This window comes from Anguilla anguilla, chromosome 6, assembly GCF_013347855.1.
Source record: "Anguilla anguilla isolate fAngAng1 chromosome 6, fAngAng1.pri, whole genome shotgun sequence".
Lineage (NCBI taxonomy): Eukaryota > Metazoa > Chordata > Actinopteri > Anguilliformes > Anguillidae > Anguilla > Anguilla anguilla.
The window spans coordinates 25,461,541-25,487,675 of NC_049206.1; the positions used below are offsets into that span (position 1 = coordinate 25,461,541).

A 26,135-nucleotide genomic window follows, 5' to 3' on the forward strand; every position below is an offset into this window, starting at 1 on the left:
TTTTTAATAGTATATCGCCACCCTGTGGTGAAAATTACAGTAATGCAGTGTAGATATTAAGAAAGAGACGTACATCCGGCTGCTTGTAGACGTTGAGCCTCTTTAACGAAACATGTACGATTACATTTGATCGTAAACGGTGTCTAAGAACGTTTCCAAGAACTTTTCGGCATCACAGAAATCACTGAAACATTTTTTACCACAGACGAGCACCAGTGTGTACATTTCACTACTAAATCCAGGGTGGTGGAGGTTTCAACAGTGGAAGGGAAACTGTAACTGCAATGTTACCACATTTCTGAAAAGTCCGGAACCATTAACAAGGTGAAAAGTGCACTTCTGCTAAGTTTATTTTTTGAGTAAAATTCTCTCCAGCCCCCGTCCAGATTAAGTTACTCAAATATATCCACAGTATTCTATTCCTATTTATATTTTAGGCATGTCCAATTTTGAAAACCAAATCTGAATTGTCGTATTTTCATTCTCTTAAATTTTGAAACAAAAGGGCAACAATGACTATCATATTATTATTTTAATACATTACTTGAACTACAATCGATTTTAAAGACTATTTTATGTAATGTTGTATTGCTTATTTTAATCTTAGGGCAATAAGAAAATAAGAATAAAGAAATATGACAACAGTACAATGGAGTACAGACCTCTTAAAATGACAGTTGTTAGGGGTGACAGTGTAGTATAATGGGTAAGGAATTGGTCTGAAGCATTGCTTCACTATATATCCAGCTGTATAAATCGCTCTGGATAAGACCATCGGCTAAAATGCCTGTAATGTAATGTGTCATACCATACTTTTTGTATCCTGTGGTGAAAATTAAAGTAATGCTGAGCAGATATGATGGATGAGAAAGTCATCTGGACCTCATTCATGAAACGTGTACGATCACATTTATCGCAAACTGTGTGTAAGAATATTTCCAAGAATATTTTGTCATTCATCATTTTTTCTTATCTGTGTTTGTTCATGGCCATTTCCTTATGCTAATCACATACAGCAGGATTGCACAAATAGGCAACATTCCTCATCTCATACACCCGGAATATGCACAAATACAAAGGTCTGCACATGTGTCCTAAATCCCATATTTTTTCATTTTTAGAAATTTTTTGTAGGAAGTTTTTTAAGAACAAAGTAAGAATAATTTAAGAAAAGTTTTGTGAATGAGGCCTATTAACTTAGTATCCTCTGATCTCATGTTTACACACTGACTTCATATTCGTGACACACTGCAACAGTAAAAAGATTGACTAAAATATCAGGTTGGTACTAATTCTGGATGTGGAGAAATATGAAATCTGAGTTTTAAAAAAATAAGATCAGCTAGAGTAGAAAGAAACAAGACCAGGTCAAAACCTAGTATATGGCTGGACCGGCGACCAATTGTGTAACTTCATAACTCGGCCGACCAATGGTGTAACTTCATCACTCAGTCACTCAGTCAGTCACAGACATTCACGTTTATAGGGTTTATGTTGCGGTCCAGCCAAAAGGAAACATGAATAAAGATTCTCAAAAGAACCTGACATGAATTCCGAGTATCACATGCATAATGATATATGCTCAGTATCATATATACTACAATTGTCAGACTGAAAAAATGGTTGTATAGACTTCTTGTCAATTAAATTCTAAAGCTGTAATCTCGAATAGTCGAGAATTTATAGAATGTATATGTCTGTACTACATGTATGTTATATTTACACTAGAGGGCAGTGTTCCCTTGTAGTAGGCTAATAGGACGGCATGTTAGGAAATGTATATTTTAGGTTACAAATGCTTCCTCTTCTTAGTTGTATTAATTAAAAATTTTATTTGGATAGTCATGATATGTTATTAGTACTCGCAGTAACACTGCTGTCATTATTTGACTAATCTGATTGTGTTAAATATATGATTTGTTCACAATTAATTGCACAGCAAACTCTGCAATCTGACATTCTGGTGCAATGCTGTTCACTTATGTACAAATGGCATGGCACACCAGGCTGCAGTCATGTTGTCTTCTGATAACTTGGTGCTGCCCTCCATTTTAACTGAGCATTTCCTCTGGAGGTGTAAGCTGGCTTTCTAGTATGCGCTATGAAGAGCTGGGACTGGCTTGGTGATTATATACCAGCACAAAATCACATTTCCGCAGGAGGTGAAAGATGAAGGTTACTATTTTAGGTATACAGTGGGTGTTGAAGTAGGTCATGCTGTACAGCTGTGGGTTGGAGGGTAGTTTTGACTGGTCACAAGATGGGTTATGAACCGTGTGAGGTAACTGGGGCACACCCACTGGTTGTGACGGGGATGAAACAAAAACACACACAAGTACAGAATGCTGCGTTTGGCAAGAAATCATATCCGTTTGAGACTGTTTTCATTCCAATGCTGTGCTCAGATTCTGGTACAGTCTGAGAGTCCTCACTTTTGCCAGTGTAGTTGGGAGACCCACTGAAGCATCCAAATCACCATTTATTATCTCAGAAAAGCTCCAGTGTGTTCATCTCACTACTAATGCCAGGGTGGTGGAGGTTTCAACAGTGAAAGGGAAACTGGAACTGCAATGTAACCACATTACATTGCTGAAAAGTCCAGTACCAGTACCAAGACAAACGGTGTACTACTGCTAAGTTTATTTTTTGAGTAAAATGCCATCCTGCTCCCATGATGATTAAGTAACACAATTATATTCACAGTATTATATTCCTATTTATGCACTAGGCTTGTCCAATTTTGAAAGATAAATCAAAATCTTTGTATTTTCATGCTCTTAAATTTTGAGGGTGGCAATGATTATCATATATATTATTTGATAATTTTCTTGATTATCAAATAATACTTGAACTACAATCTCCTTTAAAGACTATTTTATGTAATGCATATTGCTTGTTTTAATGTAATTAAATAACTTTTTTTTTTTTTAAACCTGACAACAGTACAATGGAGTACAGACCTCTTAAAATGACAGTTCAACCCACAATTTAACATTCACATTTGTTTTCTTTTTTCTTAACTGCTGAATGTACTCATTTGTTGTTTTGTGTCGTACCATACTTGTGCCATGGACCAAGTGTCTCTATTTAATCACAACACTAATTTGCACCATAAATCTAAATGATTTAAGATGCAAATATCAAAGTTTTCAAAGGATATAAACCTCAGAAAGGGAATTTTCCAAACATCTAAGAAATCTTGAGTGCCAACGTGGATCTGATGACAAGGAAGACTAACCCTTTAATAGCAACATTCAGTTTTATAGCACATAAATGCATGTATATTACAAAAACACATGTGAAAATTGTTTAGGTGGCGATTGAAGTGAAGTTTTTCTGCTTCTGCATTGTTGTTATTGGACTGACCGCAGTAGCATAGCTGTTTATCAGTGTGAGTCATATCCTCAGGGCTGTGCACGTTTTATCGCAACCTTCAAGTATCTGGAGCTGTGCAGTAACCTGTCTGTCTATCTGTCTGAATTTCTACTTATCTGGTCTCTGTGTCTGCCTCCGGTCTCTTTACTGGTGACAGTGCATGCGAAAAGGCTCAGCTGTCTGACTTCGAGTTCTTTAGTCAGCAGACCTCTTCTCAATGGTTTAACTGAAAAACAAAGGGAAAGGAAAGTAAAAAAATAATGTAATAATTAAAAGGGCTAAAATGTGGCTTCTGAGGGGCACCTTGGTGGCTGAGGCAGAGCTGAAGCACTTGACCTCAATGCGTTTGTGCGCCTCACGGTTTGGTTCGAAACCTGATCTTGCCAGTGGCATCAGTGGCCGAGAGTCCCAGGGGACTTATTTGGCCATAGCTTTGCCCAGGGAGGGCTTCAGCTGGCAGGGTGCTCCCTGCTGAATCTTGTTGCAGTGACTTCATTGCTTCGTTAAGTCTGTCTGTTTTAATCTCTAGCTGAGGTGACCAACGCTCTCTCTTCAGCCAGCCACACCCAACACTGCTGCCTGTGATAGAGAGCATCTGTTTGTCCTCTTCCTTACTCCTCTGTCATTACATTTTCTTTGTCAAAGCCTTAGACAACAGGCTGTACATAACACACATCTCTCCCATCCAGACTCAACATAACACATCTCTCCCATCCAGACTCAACATAACACACATCTCTCCCATCCAGACTCTACATAACACATCTCTCCCATCCAGACTCTACATAACACACCCCTCTCCCATCCAGTCAACGTAGACAACATGAAAGACAATAATATATTGTCATTTAAAATTTCACAATAGAAGAAGTGTGTAACACTGTGGTGCCAAAACAAAATGTACCACAAGATGTACTCACAGCACAGTCACCTGATCACGTTTTAGAAAATCAGAGATCTGATCAGATAGTACCAATGGCAGAAGGAAGTTTCTAGTCATCCATCTACTGTGTATCTGTTCATCTTGCCCTGGTAAATGCATCTGTTTTCTTTAATTGCCCCCAAGAAATTACCTTTGCTTCATTTCCCTTTTTTTTCTGCTAATCTCCTTTTAAGAATATCTCTGGAATATCATTGGTCAGATTCTGGAAGACAACAATCTTGACACTGCGCATTATCTGTGAATTTATGAATACGGCATTCAGGTTAGGATGCACAGTAAGCATAGTAAGCATGTTTAGACAATGGAAAATAACCTTGTAAGAAAGTATTTTCCCAAGTTCACTTCTCACTGGGTACTAGGGTCATGGACAGTTAACTTCAGAAAAGACCCTGCCTGCGCTGTATGTCAAGTCAGGAAATAATTAACATCATTTTCTGATACCCCTTTCCTGTTCTCTCCAAAACAGGAATGACAAAGGCGCAAGTATCAACACTTTGTTCTTAGTCTCAAGCTAATAAATGAAATGACACATTTTGTAAGATCTTGTTCATTTAGCAAACAAGAGACAGGCAGATGAAGGTGATAGAAATATTGTATCTGGACATGTGTTAGAGGGAAGGCAATGCTTCAGCTGTAGATAAGACTCAAACTGACATTCAAACTGCAAAATTGACTCAAATTACATAACATATGAAATACTTCAATTCAGTATTACAGTATTACAAGTATGTTGTCTCAGTATTGTATGTAACGCTTTACTTAAATCTTGTACATATTATTTTGCTTTAATTTAAACTTGGGGATAGGTATCTGAGATGGCCCAACATTTTATGAATTCTTATGAGAGATAGCATTGCTATTGAACATGGTTAGTTTTTTTCTGTTTAAAACATTTGTGGACATTTCATTGCAGCCTGACATTATTTGGACATTAATAATTTGATGCACAGATGGATTGTTAGGAAATGTTCTTTATTGATGTGCAGTCTATGCTTTGTCTAAATGAATAACTGCTCTTTAAAATTGAAAACATTTTGAGATGCACATTTACTTCATGACACAAATGGTAATACATACAGAATCTAATGGAAGCACAATATCTATATACTTGGATAGTTGTGTTTGTGAATGTTGGTTTGCAAGCCACTTCCTGAACAAACCAATTTTATGCAAGATACCCGTGGGCTCTGGGTTTTCTAGCTTAGGACTGCCCTCTGCAGGCCAAGATAAATACGGCAGCGGAGAAGATGAGGAAAATCCCAGTTTTGCACATCAAATACCACAACACCTGGCACTGCAGGATACCTTGGGGACCTAAACAAGGAAGGAAATAACAGAAGAATGCTGATGTAACCGCGACCCGACAATGCTAAACACAAAGTGATACATTGTGTGAGCCCTTGCGCTTTAACGCAACAGCAGGTTTCCCCCTGACATTCAAGAAAAAATGTCACTTTTGATTAAATGAATTGAAATCACAGATTGAAAGAAAACAAGCATAATAATCGTGGTTGACATTAATGTCGAGGTCTATTCACATCCAAACCAATCGCCATCCACTAAAAACCATGCTTACGGTTTATGTGACGTGATATTATGCTAACTGCTACTCGAAAGTAAGCGAACGATAAGCGCGTTGACTCACGCAGTACTGTGACCTGCACCTTCTTGAACCTGTGGAGCGGGGTGAGGGTGGGAATGGAAGAACAGCAGTAGTAATCTCCGCGGTGCTGGGCGGTAGCGGGGGACAGCCGCAGAGTCCCGCTGCCATTCACCTTCTGGCGGTCGTCGCACCCGCCGCGTCCCCAGAAGAGAGTAGCGTTGAGAGGTGAAACGGCCGTGCAGTTCACCTCGACCGTCTGTCCCTCAAACACCTCCGCTGACGTGCTGGACACGTTCAGAGACAAATCTGCACAGTGAGAGAGATGAAAATAAAGACGAATTGTTAGCGTCACAATAATATCGTGACAGCTCACCCCAAATTATGCGTAAGTGCAATCTTTCCTAATGATGCTGTGATACCTGGCCGAACCTGGATGCGTAGACAAAGCCTCTGTTTTTTTGTGATTAAGCTCTTCCTCTGGCAATACCTCAGTAGGCTATATTATACACAAATCATAGAGAATATTTATTTAAATGATTTTCATACTCGTTTTATTATTCTTACTTTTGTCACAATTGTCGCTTTTCAAACTGGCCTGCACTGTTTCACTGACGTAGACAGCATGCCAAAACATCTTAAGCCTTATTTGGAAACCTTTGAATGAGGATCTTTAAATCTGAGCATACAGTGAAGCCTGATAGTTTTACAAATACTTTTTGATTCAACCTGATGCATTTTTAAAATTTCCACATGGTAGAAAAAGGCTCACTCACTGAATTTCATTCACACTAACTAAATGTTTTGCCATCTTGTTGCAGAGTAGGTTTCATTGCTATAATGAAGATGGTTATTGGCTTACCCACCACCCTGATGAACACAGTGTTGCTAGAGACAACTGGCGGGTGTGTTTCGCAGTAGTATTCTCCACTGTGATTTTCCCCTGCTCTCTCCACATGCAGAGGGAATGTGAAATTGGTTTGGTTGGTGGTCTGATTCAGTACACTGCTGGCACCCCTGTACCAATGGAGAGTGTCGGACGGCGGGATGCAGACAAACTCGCATATCAGAGTGAAGTTGTGGCCCATGCCCACTTGCCATACGTCTCGGACCATGTTGATTTTGGCATCACAGCTGTCTGTATTAAAACATGCATGCATACACACATTTACACATAAGTATTTGCTAAGCCATTTTGATTCTGTGTAGTTATCTTTTAGCTTTACATTTAATGTTACAAATAGAATATGTTTAGCCTTACGTAGACCAGACTACTATCATTTTAAGGTAAGTTACCTTATTCATTCAAGGTTGTTTGTAATTCATTGATTAAAACCGGTACATCATTTTACTAGGTTTGGTAATAGTCAGTCATTAACTGATTGTACAACAATTAAAATGATGTAATAATATCCAAAGAATGACATGAGTTTAATAATAAAAAGGCTGCTCAAGAGATACTGTGGATGTTGTTTTCTTCAGTACTTACCGCTGATTACGAATGAATGTACTGACCATAGGAACCATAGTTGGGTGTAAAAGCTGACACGTATGTTCAGATCTTGCATCTTACCTAATTCAGGACCAACTGTTTCCTTATCTCCTATCACTCAGGTTAAACTTACTCAGGAAATGGCTAAATGAGCTAGCGAGCTACACAAATGACAAAGGCCAGTCCTGGCGGCTGTCGCCACAGATTTTTCTGATTGGTCATTTTTAATGATTACATTTTCATTGGTGCCTTCCTTTCCACATCAGCTTGAGTTGGCTGCATTTCTTATCTTTCTCTGTAGTTCCCCAAAGTAGAGCTAAGTAGTAATGAGCAACCTGTGAATGCAGTGGAACCTATGAAATGCATCCATTATGAAGTTCCTTAGGAACACTGATGCAAAAGGGAAAGGATTAGAGATCCTGCGCAATCAGAACAAATTTAAAATAGTTAATATCCGAAGAAACCAAACAAAATGACCACATCATGATACATGTAATACCCTGCTTTACAAGATAACCTTCAGAAAATTTAGGCAAACCACTCTAGATGACATTCTGTTTAAGACCAGTCTGTGTGCATCAGCATTCTTGGTACCATTCTGAGTTAAGCAGATGTATGCAGAGTACGCACAGCATGTACCTCAGCAGCCTCAAGGTTTTTTTAATTGTTAAATAACAAATAAGGGTTCAGACTGGAAACAGACAAAAATGCAACTGAATGTGAAACAAAACCCCCCAGGTGTCTTTTAGTTGCAAACTCTCCCTGACGATTTCATGTTATCTGTCACATCTGCGCACATCGGCAGAGAGTCCTACATGTGCCACCAACCTCTGCAATCTTTGTGATTTCAAAACCAGACAAACATACATGTGTGTGTACATTTCCTTCTTTTATAGTGCTCCTACTTCATGAAATGTCTTCCTGCCATGGTTGGACAAACAGAAGTGGTCACGATTTTAAATTCACAACTGAAAACCCACATATATATCCTTTACTGTACCTCCACTGACCTCAATCTTTTAATACACCTAGCAATTAATTTTATCTGCTTTTCCCTGTTTTAATTTTTATCAGTATTTGTGTGCTAATGCTCATATTTATCTATTTTCTACCTTTTTGATAGCCTACATGTTTCAAGTTTGAATAATGTATTCTTATTTTTACTCCTTGAGTTATTTGGTGTGTTGAGACCTTGTTGTGAAAATGCACTTTAAACTGAAATAAACTTAAACTTGTCTTGTTATTGTGTAAATATGACATAACATTCATATATTTAAACTTTATCTTGAAGTCAGGGCATACAACCATTTCTGATTCCCTTGTTTCAAGCTACCATAGTATATTGCAGCGTCTCTATCTATGATGTTGATATGTTTATGAGATAATGGAGAAACACTTTATGAGAATTGTGTAACACTGCCATTAGAATTCTAGTTTTGCAGAGCATTACAGAATTAGAATTAAAGCTTGAAACATACTATATATATAAAACAACTATATATGCAAACTATATATGCAAACAATCACTTAAAATGAGGTAACATTTTTTAACAGATCAAATAAAAGACGGGAATTAATTGGCTCCTAATTAGGTTTCTGAACACGTGTTTAAGTGCATAATATTTCCCTTAAACTAATTAGCTAAGTTTGACTTGTTATCATTTTTCTTTGTTTTAGAATTCTTTGTTATCTATCAAATGATTAAATTTGGTGGCCAGGTGTCCACACTTCCCCAATTAGGAACCTGTTGATTTGCCTCAGTCTTTATGTAATTGTCTGCAATATAGCACAATGTGAATATGGGACTTTTATTCTTCATGGCATGCATAGCTATTTCTGACACAAGGTGGTTTAAGTGGGCAAATAATCCCTCTGACATGAAAAGCACCTAATTAAGGAAAAATAATAGCTTGTTACAATTCCGGGATTGCAATTGTGGTTGGAATGAAAACCAGCATACACAGTGAGCCCCCAGGACCGAGGTTGAGAACCACTGCCTTGACTATTATTGCACTTGTTATGGTAGGGTGTAGCTGGGTACTACTGGAGTCATTTTGCAACGTTACAAGCAGCGATCAAAATGATCAAACACAGATAAATTATGGTCAATTTGTCTGTTCATGGCTATTTAAGTATGTTTATATCTTCATTTTTATGCAATATTGATATTCAAATTATAGCAGAATGTTCAATGCATAATTAGGCCTAAGTTTACAAAAACACACGAAGCGGGAGCCATATGGATTTGACGGAAGGTTTATGGATGTTCTTAAAGTGAGTGTTAACTACTTTTTAACTAGGCTACTGTAGCTACCTTGCAAATGGCACATTTTTAAATTAATGTTAGCTAGGCCTGTAGATCATCTACGGACATACAAACAATCAGAAGGTCCATCGTGTATACAATAACCCATTAAAAATACTTACTGTAATCCATTTAAAATGACAAGAAATACATTTATTTGTAATTCATGGTAAAGGAAAATGACTGAATCCATGCCTGTGTTTCTTCGAGCTAGAATGTACGTGTGTTTTCATGTACAGCATGTATGTGTATGCATGCCTCTCTCTCTAGATTTAATTATCTTATGGTTTATAAATTTATATTTATTTTTATTATCAGTTACTCAGACAAACATTTTACAAAAATAAATGATATCTCAGCAAAAAAAAAAATTTACACACAAAAATGCCAAGTGTATAGAATAAATAAATAAATACCAATAAAAATGGCAGCACATACAAATATTTAGGCTTATTAAATACATTTTGATTAAATTCAATATTTAATAAATACTGAAAATATGTTGTTGTTTTTTTTTTTTACAAAATAATGTGAATAATAATAATAAGAAATACAACAACAAAGACCACAACAACAACAATGATGATGCATTTTATTCATGATGTGCTTTTTATACACCTAAAGCACTAGATGCAGATAATTGTTCAAACAAATAGTACCTTTATTTATTTATTTTTATTTATTTATTTATTTTTACCATTTTTAAGTGTAACACAGCTGAATTGCATATTATTTCCACTTAATAATTTGCATTTGACATTCGAATGTGACATAAAGTTGGAATGACCACATTCCTTTAAAATGATAAGATGAAAAAACGCAGGACCAAGCTACATGAAATAATTTAGGTAACATTGTGCATCATTGCTTTGGAATTGGATTGAATTGAATTTTTATAAGCAAATATTCGCCAATATTGGTTGTTGTAACTTGGCCTCATTTTTTTAATCAATACTTTTAACGGCCTAGATTTGGCTAGTTAAAATGAATGGCTTATAGACAGTGCATTGTGAGTAACTTGGCATTTTTTACGTTGAGAGTGTTTTTTGTTGTGATTAACAATACGTTGACTTCAGGAACCACCACCGGAGCTGCGCACGATTTTTTCCGGGGGCGCTCGAATTTTTATGACTACGTATTCTCTATAGCGAATACGTTGGTTTGACAGCGTAGTAGTAGCCACGGGACCGCTGGGCGACGCAGAATGCTTGCTGGCTGATTGGGGAGGCTTAAAGAGACAACAGCAAGAAGGGAAAGAGAAGGAGATGAAATCAAGAAAATATCTATAAAATCCGGAAAAATGGGAATTCACACCGCGTAAAATCGCACCTCGCCAGGTAAAATGATTTGTTCTTCTCGTCAATGCTATGATCAGTTGTATTTATTCGTTAGTAGCTGTTTGAGAGAAAATAAATGTTTTCGGTTGTGAGGATTAAGGAGTTGCCCAGTTGATGTTAGCTTACTAGCTAGCTAGCTTGCTAGCAGTGGATGTTGCTGCAACAAACGTAGACTTATTTAAAAATACAATTTACCCGAGCACGTTCTACCCATTTGCTTAATAATATCTTGATGCCGTTCTGGTTAGCTAGACAATCGGACTAGCTATTCCCTTAATTTATATCATACGACTAATTAAATTGTAATGCCCTATGCCCAGTTTAAACTTGTTCGGCAGCCTAGAATGCAACTACCTAGTTAGCTAGGCCACAAGATAGGAAGTCAGCTAGTCTAACGTAATCTAATATTAGCAAACTAACTACTAATCTTACTAGCTATCGGGTTAGTAGTAAGGTCAGGCATTATGTGAATTTATGGTCTGGTGTGTTAGTCGGATCGTGCAAGTCTAACCGTGATCACACTAACACTAACGTAATGTTAGTGTAGCTACCAATATTTCCGAAGTTCAGTCGTCGCCCCCTTCATTTTATTTGCAATGAATCGACGTGGTGAAATGGGTCCCGCTGGGTTGGTGTAAGTAGGCCCAAACGACTTATTCTAGCCAGCGTCAATATCTGAAAGGGAAAAACACAGATCAAGACAGTAGTTATGTAACTTACATATCTAGTTCGCTCAACAAATTGGCCAACGTTACTTACATCGCAATGCTAGCTAGTTAACTTGCTGAAATGGCCAACTGCAACATTGTATTTCCAGTTTTGTAGCTAGCTACTTAGCTTATGGTTATCTTTCCTTATTGATTTTATTCTGCACACTTTGCTTTAGATAAGTAAAGTTATAGCTAGCTATTAAAGAAAATCTATTTAACTCACAATGTAGACAGCTACATTATTTGGACAGCGGTATACAGCTAGCGCTAGCTAGCTAATTAGCTTTAAAAACAAGCTCTGGGAGTGATACCTTTCCTTTGTAACGTTGCACACAACCTACTTAGCTTAACTGGTAAGTTAGCTGAGGACGTTAATTATCGATACCATATGTTACGCAAGAGTTAGAATTGTAAAAATAAGGCTAGGTGGTTTACCAGTACTAATTGGGACTAAATGGTGTTAACGCCTCTAAGAAATAATCTATACATAATCAATCTCAGTGGCTTAAGCATTTTTAGAGGGTCATGCTCAATTTTGTGGGTTTCAAATAACTTTACCACAAAATGAAATTATTAGCTCGATTAGGAATACAGCCTCATCTAGCTAATAATTTCAGTGTGATTCCATTCATCAACTCAACTATTGTGTTGGGCTAAAATGAATGGAATATTTGCAAAAATAACCTTGAGGAAAGGTTCCACAGTCCAATATCAGTCACCTTAGTAATAATGCATAGGAAAAATATTTTTTCAGTGGATGCCAAAACTCTGATTTATTGTATACTTTGAACAGCCTTTGTTCATGTCCCAATGCAGTTTTGAGTGACACAGCAAAAGAATGTGTATGTCTGATGTCACCATGGAGAGATGTTGGCAGCTGTTGATAAAGATGAAATTCTTCTGGAAATGACTGCAGTTCACATTTGTGACAAATTTTGATAGATACGTTTCCCAGCCGTTGGCGAGACACAGGGCTCTGCCATAGAGCAATATTTAATTTGTACCCCAGTAAAGCTCAGCCCTCCGATCTGCAGTCCAGGTCATTGCTGGAGGATTCACTGAGGTCACGGTAAAAATTGCAATGTCCTCCACCTTCAACTGGAGACACGGCTGGCACCTAGGAGGCTAGGTTAGCGCTGCCACCCATGGGCTAACCACTTCTTGTTTCATTGAAACTGTCCAGCAGAGGTTGAGCTTTTCATTTAATGCCTTTTATCACACTGGCTTGTCATGAATCAAAGAAAATAAAGAATCCGTATAAAAAAATGATAAAAAATTTCGGATTAATCTGTCCTGCACAAATGTTTACATGTTGGTCTATTTTTTATTGGCTGAATTCAACACGCTGATTCTGTTGTCGAGCAGAGGGGTTCAAATAGGGCAATTCCCTTGTTTTGCTTCATGCAATTAAAATGAAGGTTACATCACAGGGAGTATTTATTTTTAGACAACTCACAAAATGGGTTTGTAATTTTGTCTGGGCTGAAAAAGGGTAGTGTTTGAATGTGGTGATGTGTCATAATATGTTGAAGGGAGCCGAGGAATAAAAAGAACCATACAGAAAGAAAACGACTAGGAGGACTATTCCTGTTTCTCTTCATTGGTTTCCATTATTCTTACACATTCAGCCTGTATCGTGAACATGCTTTGGCCATCATCCCATGATAAAAATAAAGGTCTCTCCTGTTCCTCTTGTTTGTGACATGGTGGTAGTTGGTCTGTGCCTGGACTGATTATATCGCTAAACTTGCACACATGGTTGACAGTGAGAGGGAGCTGGGGTGGATAAGTAACTATTTCAGATGCTCATAACTATTGTTATTTTGTCCCCGACTAGAAACCGTGATCCTCTAAACCCTCGTGGACTATTCTTAGTTTTTGGCTGTGGGTGCACGCAGTTTGCAGAAGGAAAAAAGAACTAAAAAATCTGATTAGCACAGCAATCATTTCTATTGGGTGAGCTTTAAATGAAAGTTACTTTCTGGGGTTTTTAAATATTATTTTGTGTATTATTCTGTTTTTGTATATTTGGCCCTGGCTACTTTTGTGTTTATTGAAGGATATTTTAGATAATTCCAGAAGTGTTTGACAACTAGTTGGATTATGGCTGGTATAGGGACATTTTGGGGTTCATGGTCTAAAGGAAGGAAGTCTACATGCTCTTTAGGCAATTCCAAAGCAGCTTGTACAGCGATATGTTTCCAGAGACTGTACATATTAAGACACATTAAGCTTAATTTGATCGCAGTTATTCACAATTATCAACATGAATATCAGTTCTTTCCTTCTCAGTCCTCAAGTGGCACAAGCTCTTAATTCCCAAGGACCAGAAAGGTTTGATTTAGATGTAGCTGGCCTGGCCAGTGCCTGGCCTTCCCCTATGTTTATTCTCTGTTGTTGCATGTTCAAATGCTAACAAAGAGCCACCATTATGTTTGACTATGAAACAGAAGAGAGTTTCAGCTACGTTGCAGCATGGTCTGCCCTCCCTGGGCGAGAGTGAGTGAATTGGGTGAGGGATGGGGTTAGTGTCCGATTCAGGGAAAGTGATTGAATTGCGTGAGAGGGCTGCACTGATCAAGGAGTCCGGGCATGTCTTGAGTTTGGTGAGAGAGGGAGTGTATGAGAGTGAGATCGCCACTGTCCGTGTATGACTGGCCACTTTTGCTCGTAGGCTGTTGGTGAAGCCTTCCTAGTCATGTCATTGGAAGTGCATTGGACTGTAGCCACCTAATTTTAGCCATGCCACAGAAAGGAGGCCAGTTGTTGTCCTGCAGAAAGTGCCAGTATGATTGGCTTTACCTGCTTTCTCCCAGAAGGATATCGTTAAGGAGGAGCCTCCAGTGGTTCAAAGGGATTTCAATTCATGATGTCAGCAGCCATAGATTCAGGCTGCAATCATAAATTCTCTCAATGGAGATGAGGTTCTTGTATAACACACATGAATAGCTGCTGGGAAAGGCTCTTTGCTAATCACAGTTCTGTACAATGTGGCCTACAGAAATTTGTGCAGGCTGAATTCCTCATTCTCCTTGAATTTCAAAGTATTTATTTTGTTCATCTTCGGTGTATTGATGTTCAGTTCGTAATGCGCAAGGCCGGGTTTGCTTTGCGCGCCTGTTGAATTTGCTCTGAATAAGCGTATCTCCTAAATGGCAGTAAAGTAAAGATGTCCAGCCTGGTTACTAAACTGTTGGTTTGGATTCTCACACTGTGAGGCGCGTCTCCGTCCGTGGAACCTCAGCCAGTGTCCAGGGCTGGAGACTATTTTTAGACCCGGCACTCAGGAACGCCAGATAATGCTTCTCGAAAGGAGATGGCTCCTTGTCCTCACCAGCCTCCGGTGCATAATGTTTCCAGCCCGTATCGATTGCCCTGCCGTTTCTCTCCTCCATGGACAGTCTGGAAATGGATTGTTGCTTGCTTTGTACCTGTTTTATTTATTCATTTATCAATTTTTAAAGCCTTCAGAGTTTTCCTTGCACTTTTTCAAGTAGGTTGCATGAGAATCACTGTGCTGAGAATCATGGTCCACTAGCATTTCAACACAACATGTTTAGAACATGTTGTTTCTGCAAGCCTGTATCCTTCTCTATGTAAAGACAATGTGTTGTGTAATTGATGCTTTGTTTTCACGATCAAGATTACGCAACTCAAGGCTTGTATTTTCTGTTGCTTTTTTGTTTCTTATCAATACTTAGCTAATGAACAGGCCTTATAGTCCATTTGGCAGGCTTGCAAGTGGCTCATTAAAGGCACTGGTCATAGTTGCAGAATTTAGTTTTTTTTAAACCAGTTTTCATCAGTAAGAGATTCCTTTCCTCCGATTTTCTCTCCTGTAGTACTGTGACGCCTAGAAGTAATTGCAGAATGCTAGCTAGCCTTGTCCTTGTTTGATATTTCTGCTTTTATTTGTTTGTATTTTATCAGTACAGTTAGAAACACTGTATTCAATCTAGTGTTGTTTCTGTCATACAATAGCCTAATACTTGCTTGTATAATCTTAAATACACTACATCCATTATCTCAGTCTGCCAACAGGGCTGTTGGACTGATGTGCAACAAGGTGGATTTATAATGCCATATTTACCGTTAAAACATTATAATAATTTGGTGGGGGCCAGGTTTCATTTGCTCGTATTAGTTAATGTTAGGTTTTTGATGTCATCACAGCAGTAATGGTGTAAGCCTCTTTAGCTTTGGACAGGTAGAAACCTTGTTAGCCCCATTTCATTTTACTGTGCTTTCCTGGCATTTAGCAGATGCTCTTATCCAAGATCATAGATCTAAGTGCTGTTGTTCCATAGAGGAGATGAGTGTAATCCCAAGTGCATGAAGTGCAGGCTTAATTGAGGAACAGTCAACTACCCTATTGAACATTAAACTAAGTTATACGTACAAGAACAAAACTACCCAGATGAGTCGTAAATGACATTACAGAGACGGCCGTGGTGAACCGCAGGCTCTGAAAACAGAAACTGAATCTGGCGTCAGGCCTAGGCAGAAGCTCTAGAGTGGGTTGGGGTGGAGGAAGCGATGTGCAGTCCGAGGAGGTGGGTGTTCGGTCTGCCTCAGAAGCTCGACAGAGGCCCTGGAACAGAAGTCATGACTGGGAAGTGCAGGTTCGGGGGAGGGGAATGGAGGACTCCCGGTGTGTATGGTGCGTATGGACTGGCAATCTTTTGAAGGGAAAAAGGGACAGCCCCCTTGTTAGCCCGATAGGCTAGTTCCAAGATTTTTCATTTAATGGGAGCAGTCATTGCTATCCAGTGGGAGGCAGTGAGGAGGGGGGTTATGTGGGAGGTTCTAGACCAGGTGGGAGGCAGCATTGTGGATTAACTGCAGAGGGAGGAAAGAAAGTGTGACTGTAGTCAGCTTGGGAGAGGACCAGTGGCCACACTGGAAGCTGGGTTGAGTAGGTTGCTGAGGAGCAGGCAGATTCTCCTGATAACAGAGACTAGAGAGAATCTGCATGCCTGGCTCTCCTCTGTGATGTTTGCACTGTTGTTAAGTTGGCACCACTCTGGGGGTTTAGCACCAAGCTAATACCGTGCTGTCGCCAAGGGTGAGTGGGAGATTTTGTTTCCTCTTGTTGTTTGGGGCTACAGGTATACAAAGATGACATTCAAAACATTATATGCACCAACAAAAGGAAAGGTTCTTCAACTAGCCTATATGAAAAATCCAAATAGTGTCTCTGCTAACTAGCATGGGGCCGTTTCATGCGTGTACCTCTTACTGAAACCTCATCCTCACGCTATGCTATCCAGGCTCTAGCTCTCTGATTGATTGCTCAGTTCTAGTGACATGGATTGGAAATCATTTTGTGTTGTGAGCCAACAGGCCAAAACACAAGCAGGCCAACTGAGGAAGTTAGTCTACATTTGGCACAAAAATGTCAGACACTTTTATTGCCTTTTTTGCAAGCTATAATTGTAGCTGAATGAACAAGAGTATAAATCGGTACTTCGTCCATAAATTTCAATTTAACGGTACTAGCTGCAGGTAGCCTTTTGTTTGTAATTTGTTTGGTCTTAGGCCTGCCATTATTTAACATATAGCCGAAAAACACCGTGCATCCATATGCTGCCTCTGTTCTTCATTTGATAAGATTTATATTTATGTATTTTATATTTTCATATTGAAGTTTGTATGTATCATGGTGTTGGAGTTGTGTCTAAATTAAATCTATAAATGACCTGTCTAACAGTCCGGAATACTGGAGAATGAAAGCATTTTTGCATGTGACTGACTCTGTATGCTTTTCTTTGAGCATGTACTGGACTTTCTGTCTAACTGACTTTTGCTCACTGTAGGCCGAGAGAAAATTGTTAAATTGTGTTTGTTTGTTTTTTAACAGAAATCCACTAAAAGGTACTTTGGCTGTAGTAGCTACCCACCATCGGAGATCTTCGCTGTGCATCCCACCGTGAGTGTGAAAACCCCAGGAATGCCTGCTGCACCACCACAGCCTGGCCAGGGGGAGGCGCTGCGAGGCGCAGGCGGGAGCTGGCCGTCGGGGCTGCGGCTGCACTAACCGGGATCGCTCGCATGCGCACACGCACGCGTGCCGGCGTTTCCACAGTGTGTGCGCTCGCTCACGCTTTCTCCAGGAGGGGGCGATCATGTTGCTCTGACGTCGGCGGAGGAGAAACCCCGGAGAACAGAAGAAGCCAACAGCCGCGGAGAAGGACCGGAGCGAGGACTGGTTTCATTCCGGAACGCTTTTCGTCACCTCCATCTGGGTACAGTTGCTGCAAGCTCTCCGTTTACTTTTTCTAAAAAGACTTTTGGATTGCAGGTCGGGCGTATACGCGCGTACTAAGCCGGATCCCTTCCTCTTTGCCGTGCGGTGCTCCTTCCCTCCCTCCCGCCCGCCCACCTCCCTCGGTAGTTGTTTCTGTGTTTTGCATGGCAGCGGAGTAACCGTGGAGAAGCCGGGGTATCACAAGCTTATGGATTTTGATAAGAGAGGAGGGAAGGGGGAGGCAGAGGAAGGGAAGAGGATGTCCAAGGCCGCCGGGAGCAGGACTGCGCACGGGGGCCGGAGCGCGGGCACCAACTCCGGCGTGCTCATGGTCGGCCCCAACTTCCGCGTCGGGAAGAAGATCGGCTGCGGGAACTTCGGAGAGCTGCGGCTGGGGAAGAACCTGTACACCAACGAGTACGTGGCCATCAAACTGGTAAGGACACCGCCACGACGAGACCTGCACGCCAACCGGCACCTCAGCTAAACCTGCGCACCAAACAACACCTCCTCTTGACTTGCACACCAAACAACACCTCCGCTAAACTTGCACACCAAACAACACCACAGCTAAGCCTGCACACCAACCAACATTACAGCTAAGCCTGCACACCAACCAACGTTACAGCTGAACCTGCTCACAAGCCAAAGCCTCAGCTAAATCTGCACACCGAACAACACCCCAGCTAAATCTACTTGCAAACCAATCCCTCACTTGAACCTGACTGTATTGGTTTGTGAGTAGATCAAACTGTGGACCAAACACCAACCAACATTACAGCTGAACCTGCGCACAAGCCAAAGCCTCAGCTAAATCTGCACACCGAACAACACCCCAGCTAAATCTACTTGCAAACCAATCCCTCAGTTGAACCTGACTGCATTGGTTTGTGAGTAGATCAAACTGTGGACCAAACACCAACCAAACTGTGGCTAAATCTGCGCAGCATTCAACTGTGGATAAATCTACACACAAATTAAAACTGGGGCTAAACCTATACACCCATCAGCGTTGGGGCTAAGCCTATACACCGAGCAACACTGATAATTCTGTTCACCAGACAATTAGGGTTGGCAGATGTATGGTTTTCGACCTGAAAGTCTGCTTTTCAAATTATTTGTGCCTGTCCATTTTGTGGTTCTGACTGGGCCATATATTGTCTGGTCTGAGTAATTGATGGAAGAAATTTACTGGTATTTATTTTGTAGTGAATTCTCATCTCAGTGACCCCCGGTCCGTGATCTGTTCCAAATCCCCCCCCCTCCCCCCGATTGTCTGATTTAGAAAAATTCTAAATGTGGCAACCCTACAAATTTCTGTGGCTAAACCCTTACACCAATCAACTCTGTGGCTATATTCACCAACCAGTGGGTGGCTGTCAGTCTGGTAAAGTCAACACTATAGCTTTACACTGTAGTACAGGGCGTGGGAAGACCAAGTCAGACTTCCTGTTCCATTTTGCACCTTGCCAAATCAGTTTACTATAAGATTAGCAAAATGTCATGCCAGTTAGTGGTAGGTTGATGAATTGGCAAAGCACTCGTGCTCATGGTCGGTCACAGCAATGATATTCACAGTAGAGGTGAGGGAAAACAGTGCTACAGCGTAGTAGTGCGATACTTTTTTTTCATGGATTATCTCATTTAAACCATGAGTGTGAATCATTACAATTGTGAAAAAATGAAACGCATGGCTTCGTTAGATGTTCTGCATTCAAAATGAGAGGTAGTTGGCTAGACAGGTGCCGTTTTACTGGCAACACATGAGAGTCAGAGTAGGCTAATAAGTGGAAAACAACCACTGGCATCCCCTTATAAACATTTGTTTGTAATACAATGGAAAGATAACTTCAAGATTTCTGCAAATACCACAAACTGTGGATGCTACAACCAGACACTCATTTCCTCTCATTCTAGTTTAGTAGTGAGGTTTGCTTTCTTGCATAACTTGGTTTTAAAATTCAGTTTGATCTTGGGTCTCACTATACATATTCTATCATGGATAGCTAGCTAGCCTTCGGCATCATTTGCTTTCAGAATTGCAGCTAATACTGTCGTAGCAAATACATTGCGAAACTCTTTGTTTGAGTGCCGATGTAATGAAACTTGATAAATGGAATAAATACGGCACATATTTTCAAACTGCTTAGGTCGCTCAGTATTGATGTAACAAAGATATTTGACATAAGACAAATGTCATGTGTTACGCATGCACTGTCTGAAACTGAATATGGTCTGCATCTTTATGGATTTTACATGGTAGGCCAATTGGCTGTTTTTCTTTCTCAGTAATGTATTGAACTTTTCTGTTAAAATAATTTCCACAGATTGAAAAGATTTGAATTACTGTGAGGCACGTTTGTGTCGTTCCTTTAGACATTTTAACTCTGGAACTATTCTGCTTTCTGGCAGTTTGGCCTCTCCCAGTTGAACGACTGTTTTGCATTTGATTGATGGCACAGGTGTACATGTTGCAGTCAGTGTGTGTATTAAAACACGTTAAGACACTCTGTGCACCTTGTTCTACACTGTTTCATTTCGGTTGTCTTAAATTCTGTGAACCTGCCACCATGTCGAAATACAGTGAATAAATCCTGTATATGATTCTTGCTTTTTGAAAAATTATTTTGCCTTTGTTGGGTTATTTTTTCTTCAGTTACACAGATATTGCAATGTGTTGTAGTTGATTGTCTTGCAGTATATTGCATATCATAGAACCACCTGTATTGTGATAATATATCCTATTGTGGGCAGGGTATCGTGATAGTACCATATCAAGTTAATCTGCCCTTCCCACCCCTAATTCACTGGCCCCTTCTCTGTGATAAGGAAGCAACTAAATGCTGAAAATGGTGTCATCCTCTGTACTGAAATGTGCTGATGTGTAGCTCTGTGTCGTCTCGTGCTGTGTTAACGAGTAAACGAAACGGTTAATATTAATGAGTGATTGATGACAGGAGGCTTCTTCACTGCCGGGTCAAGTATGTTGCACACAAAACCACCTGTACTTTGTCTGTTCTGTGGAATCTGAATGGAGTCGGGTAATAGCACAGTAGGATCTTAGATAGGTAATGCAGCCGATGGTGCATGCGTTCGTGCATGCCTACGAACTGTAGCTGCCTGTAGGTCAGTCTGTCTGGGGCTGCAGGCTCACGGCTGTTTGTTTGGTGTTTGGTTGTTTGTTTTGTCCTGTCTTGGTTTGTTTGTGGGCGGATGTGAATCAGGTTGTGCTTTTGCAGCATACTAACAGCGTCTCAGTAGCTACGTGAAACAGGCTGTTTGTTTTCTTTGTAGGAAGGCAGTCACAGACTAAATAATAATAAAAATAAAGTTTCTTTTTTTTTCTTCCTCAAATGTTGCTTGAAATGTCAGATACTAATGGAGTACAGCAAATAGAGAGCAAATGTTGTTTGCTTTTGACTGTTGGTGACCCACAGGATGTTTCTCGTGGCAGTGTTTGCAGTTTCCCAGACAGATGTAACAGGGAAGTGGGTTGAGTATATTGTGTGAAATGACAGTTCTTGAACTTCTCTCTCTCTCTCTCTCTCGGGCAGGTCATCATGTGTATATGGGAAAGTGTCTTCTTTAATGAAAGAAAAATTCCAAAAACAATGGTTTAAGGAAACAATTACTTTTTTTACTGACAGTTGAATGACAGCCAAACAAAACTGCATTTCCAGCATTCTTTCTTGTGTGCATCATTTTAATACCTAAGCACGAGAGCCTATAGAAGGAAAGCCATCATCACAGTATACTCTAGCTGGAAAATTACTTTTTCTTGTTCAGTTGGCGATAATTAAGACATTTGAATTGATACTGTTCTTCATATCAAGTGTTCAAATGAAAAATATGAGGAACATTTTACAACTGTTTGTTTGGGTGTTTCATCTTTGGCCACAAATTGGATGTGAGCCACAAAATTCAGTGAGCCAGTAACCCGAAGGTTCAGGAGTGATATGCAGCATACAAAGTGAACGTTGCTAAATGGTAACTGAAATCACAAAACGCTTAATTTGATTATTTAACGAGGCCTGTGAAAGAACAGGGGTGATGAGGTTGAATGTTGAAAGGTGAAAAGAGTTGAGGCCATAATTAGTGAGGCATGGCAGGAGATTAGATGTGTGATCTTGATGATCCTGCAGTCATGTTTCTTTTGACAACCAGATGCAACCAGTCAGAGGACGTCTTTATCGTGTTTTCTCTTCATAACCACAGAAAGGAGGGACAAACTCTTGAGGAGACATTTACACGTGCCGTACGTTGGGCTGTTTGGCAAATGATGATTTGGCTTTACACTGTACTACATAGCCAATGAAAGCAGTACTTTATCATCTGACTATACATGCGTCTAAGAATCAGTCTAGTTTCAAGGTTCAACTTTGAAAGTAGGGTTAAGCAGTGCTGTTACATTTTCCTCCCTGGTCCCCCATCGTTTTCTCCAAATTGTAAATTATAAATTGTTCTGCCGGTGAAAAATCCCATCTGTCAGTATTTTTTTGTCCTCTTGTTCAGTTCTGTCTGGCCCTGGTCTTGTGTCACCACTGTGTGCCCATTGCTCTCTGACACATGAAAATGGACGGCCTGTCAAACAAGAAAAATTCTAGCAGTTCACGTTGTGACAGTAAAGGGAATCTTAATCTTGCCACTCATAGCAAAGATAAGCGTATTTAACATCTTGAATAAACCAGTTCAGTTTTTAGAGCAGGGCTGCCCAACCCTGATACTGGAGATCTACCGCCCTGTATGTTTTCATTCCAACCCTAACAAAACACACCTCATTAAACAGCTAGAGATCTCATTAAGCTGCTAATTAGTGGAATTTAAGGTGTGCCAAATTAGCTTCACAAATGGCTTCACAGGTGTTTCTGATAGTTCAGATGTGTTCAATTGCTTCCTTAGTCCAGGTATAAGAGAGCTTTTCAGTAACTTTTGATTGCCTTTTGCGTCTGTCATTGGCATTGGTCTTCATTAGTCACCGTGGGTAGTTGATTATCTGTTATTCATATCGGGCTGGATTTTTCTCGCTGTTCATCCCTAATTTGAAGCGAGTTATTAAATATGCGTACAGAATGTATCATGTGCTGCAAGCACTCAGTGGTTGAGTCTGATGTGAAGGGCCCATCAGCAGCGTTGGTGGTGCACTTGAGACACCAGCGTAGCCATCAGTGATCAGTATAGCTCATTCTTGTTAACGTCATGCTTCACCAGCAAGCTAGAAAATCAACATCACCTTGTGAATGAGGAAGTCTAGTTATAAGAACTTTATGAGAATACCTTGTCATCTCGGAATGAACACATGATTAGCAGCACAACTTGACTCCTCTTCACCCTAATTTCTTTTAACTTTACTTTGACTTCAGCCCAAGGACTTGAGACTCCCTGAAAACTGGGGCTTGGTATCACCTCTGGGAATTCACCTCAGGCCATTTCAGACGAGAAATAAGGGGAACTTATTTGCATTTCCTTGTACATGTCCAGACACCGCGTGCAAGAGTGTGTGGTAATGTCTCTTCGAAAAGAACGACTGCTCTGACACTCTGACATTTTAACGCACCCAACACCTGGAGCACCCGGTGTCGTCTTGGAGAGGGACAAGGGCTACCCCACTCTGCCTTTGACGAACGGAACGGCCATTTTTAGACGCACTAAGACGTCGCGCGGCCTTCATATCTACGCGTGTAGATCCCGCCTGGAAAGTAACCAGCGTGCGAAGAAAGGTGGCCTTTGTTGCACGGGCCTGTCGATGCACAGTACCCCAGTCTCTGGTTTCAGCTGTTCACTTTCTCACAGTGATGGAGGGGGAGGAACCACCCACCAGAACGCTGCAGTCTGGCTTGCTCGGGGGGAAACCCCGAATTTAAAGAAACATGCCCATCATTTCTGTAGTGTCCCCCTCCCCCATGTTGTGCGGGCAAATTAGGCCGTTTATTTTGCATGCATTCCTTTTGTAAACATCCTTAGTTATTAATGATGTATTTGCATTATGACAAAGCATTATTGGTTATTGAAGTTTGCATATAAACCATTGTAGTATGCTACATTTGGGCTACCTTCCAAGTGTCTTATGGGTCATTTGAAGTGGTAATTATTTGTTTAACCTTCTCTTCTCTCTGAATACACATTCCCTAAGTAATCGGCTCTGCGGTACTTATTGCCAGCCAAGGAAATCGTATACCAGTTTGTTCAAGACCAATTTGTCTAATTTAAGACCTCATTAGAGTGTGACATTTTGTGTGAGCTTAAGCTATTTACGTGCCACGTTTATTTGGTGTGATTTGTCAGTTCTCACATTCAGTTTATACGTACCATTTTCAGCCTGTGAGAGACAGACAAGCAGACACAGGCTGATCGGACTTCCTGCTCGCTTTAACTATGACATCAGTATCGGCCTTGAAACATCAACATAGGTTGACCCCTGCTTCTGATCAGCTCTACTGTCCGATTAGCAGCACAGACTACAGAGTCCTGGCTCGGGGCAGAACACTCTTTTGGTTGAGCATACTTCTCAGTGCATTTATGAGCATACTTTTCAGTGCATACTTTGCCAGCTGTGAAAAAGTAATCCAGCTTAAACAGGGAAATGACATTGCATAAAGCCACTCAAGCAGCATGAGCCCTAATGGGGCACTGAGCAATCCCTCTGAATAGAAGCGCACTTTGTGTGTGTGTACAATTTCATTTTAGCACTTTGAAAAGCGGGGGCCGCAGATATCCTGTTTAATGAGTCGTGTTGGAACAAAGCAAGTTGAAGGCCTGTCACAGACACACACATGTCACACTCACACATGCACATAAACAGGATTGAGTTTGTTCTCTCTCTCTCTCTCTCACGCACACATGCACACACACATGCAGGCTTTGCGGTGCTAATGGGTTGTCTTCTTTAGCCTAATTCCAGTAGCAGTCCTTTTGCTTGTCTACACAGTTCCTTGCTTTGTGTGGACAAGCTGAACAAATTGGTCATACGTGTTTCATTGATAGCAGATTCATTTGACTTGAAAAATCTCTTGCAGTTCCAAGTCAGCGTTTATCATGTGCGGCTGGTCACCTCCGTACAGCGTCCAGGAGCGTCACTGGATCTGTAAGCCTCTCTGGCAGAGATTACCTGAGGGGAAACTGGACCCATAATTACTATTGTTCTATCACAATTTATTTTATGTAACATGTATCTGAACCAGGGTTGTCTGTAGTTTCCTGCAAGCGCTGTTGCTTTGGGCATATGCTCATGAAATGCAGGCTAACATCATCAGGTGTTTTAAATGGTTTAATTTATTCAGCGCTGTTCGTAGAAGGTTCTCGCAAGTGCTTGTCCTCGGTTCTCCGGTTCTTCGGTTCTGTAACGGGCTGGCGGCTGGCTATACCCGTTTCGGAGAACACGCACAACCAAATTAGTGAGGTACAGCCTTGGGCTGGACAGTTCAGATTTGGTTAGAATGTGGATGTACCTTTATCCATCTCAGTATAGCCTACATGTAAATTGTGGCAATTTAGCATATTCTGTAGGTACAGATTGTAGATGGGACTGAAAAAAGGACAACAGAAGTGTATGTCATAAGCCTGATCATTCGTAGCCGTTGATATAGCCAAACGGCTAACCAGTTAACGATGGCGAACGCCGCCGCGCAGCTGCAGGAAGCGCGGTCGAGAACGAGCACAGGAAGCCGCCGTAAGCCGCTTCCTCCGCTGTGAGCCTTTCGGAAAACACTTCGCTTTTGTGCCATCTGTTTTTTGTTTCTGCCTGTCCCTGAACCCGCCAGCCGGCCCCACACCCATTTTCTATTCTATCCAGCAGCCGTTTTTAACGGCTCGCCCTCCATGACGGCTCTGCCGTTTCTGTAGCCCGAAGGGGGAAACACCTGGCTTTGAGCGCGCGTTCGACTGCACGTTTCCTGGCCGCGTTCAGGGGTTGGGGCGCTGCCGATCTGGGACGCTTCTATACCCCCAGCGGGTCATCACCTACCATAGAGTGGAGAGATCTACTAGTCACATGATTAGCAATTATGCCAGAGGTCACAGGGCAGGGGGTCTCTAACATACTGACGTTTACAAACACAACAGTACCTTTTGGTCGTGCTTTTCTGTGCGTTCAGAATCGTGTCCACAGATTTATTTGAACTTTTGGATAA

The 26,135-nt window shown here is 40.7% G+C and overlaps 2 protein-coding genes and 1 long non-coding RNA gene across 5 annotated transcripts in view; 1 reads left to right on the plus strand and 2 right to left on the minus strand.

Annotated features, from left to right (window-relative positions):
* Positions 1 to 5,293: 5,293 nt before the first annotated feature.
* On the minus strand, positions 5,294 to 7,526 carry LOC118230039 (peroxidasin homolog). 2 transcript variants are annotated; one of them, XM_035422740.1, is made up of 4 exons: positions 7,408 to 7,526; positions 6,781 to 7,056; positions 5,964 to 6,227; positions 5,294 to 5,632 (listed from the first exon to the last, which is right to left on the minus strand). In XM_035422740.1, the coding sequence occupies exons 1-4, from the start codon at positions 7,484 to 7,486 to the stop codon at positions 5,520 to 5,522; spliced, it is 732 nt and encodes a 243-aa protein (XP_035278631.1). In that variant the 5' UTR covers positions 7,487 to 7,526; the 3' UTR covers positions 5,294 to 5,519. The 2 variants fall into 2 exon arrangements, 1 of the variants encoding a protein (XP_035278631.1); XR_004765784.1 differs by lacking the exons at positions 6,781 to 7,056; positions 7,408 to 7,526 and adding an exon at positions 6,341 to 6,376.
* A 3,280-nt stretch (positions 7,527 to 10,806) lies between these two features.
* On the minus strand, positions 10,807 to 12,094 carry LOC118230041. Its single transcript, XR_004765786.1, has 3 exons — positions 11,986 to 12,094; positions 11,604 to 11,727; positions 10,807 to 10,943 (listed from the first exon to the last, which is right to left on the minus strand). It is a non-coding gene; the product is annotated as an uncharacterized LOC118230041 (long non-coding RNA).
* Positions 10,899 to 26,135, plus strand: part of LOC118230038 (casein kinase I) — a 40,412-nt gene continuing 25,175 nt past the window's right edge. The window contains exons 1-2 of one of the 2 annotated variants that reach the window (XM_035422737.1): positions 10,899 to 11,052; positions 17,623 to 18,445. In XM_035422737.1, the coding sequence (XP_035278628.1) occupies positions 18,218 to 18,445 (228 nt within the window). In that variant the 5' untranslated portion in view covers positions 10,899 to 11,052; positions 17,623 to 18,217. The remainder of the gene's footprint in view (positions 11,053 to 17,622; positions 18,446 to 26,135) is intronic. The other variant, XM_035422738.1, reaches the window with a different exon arrangement.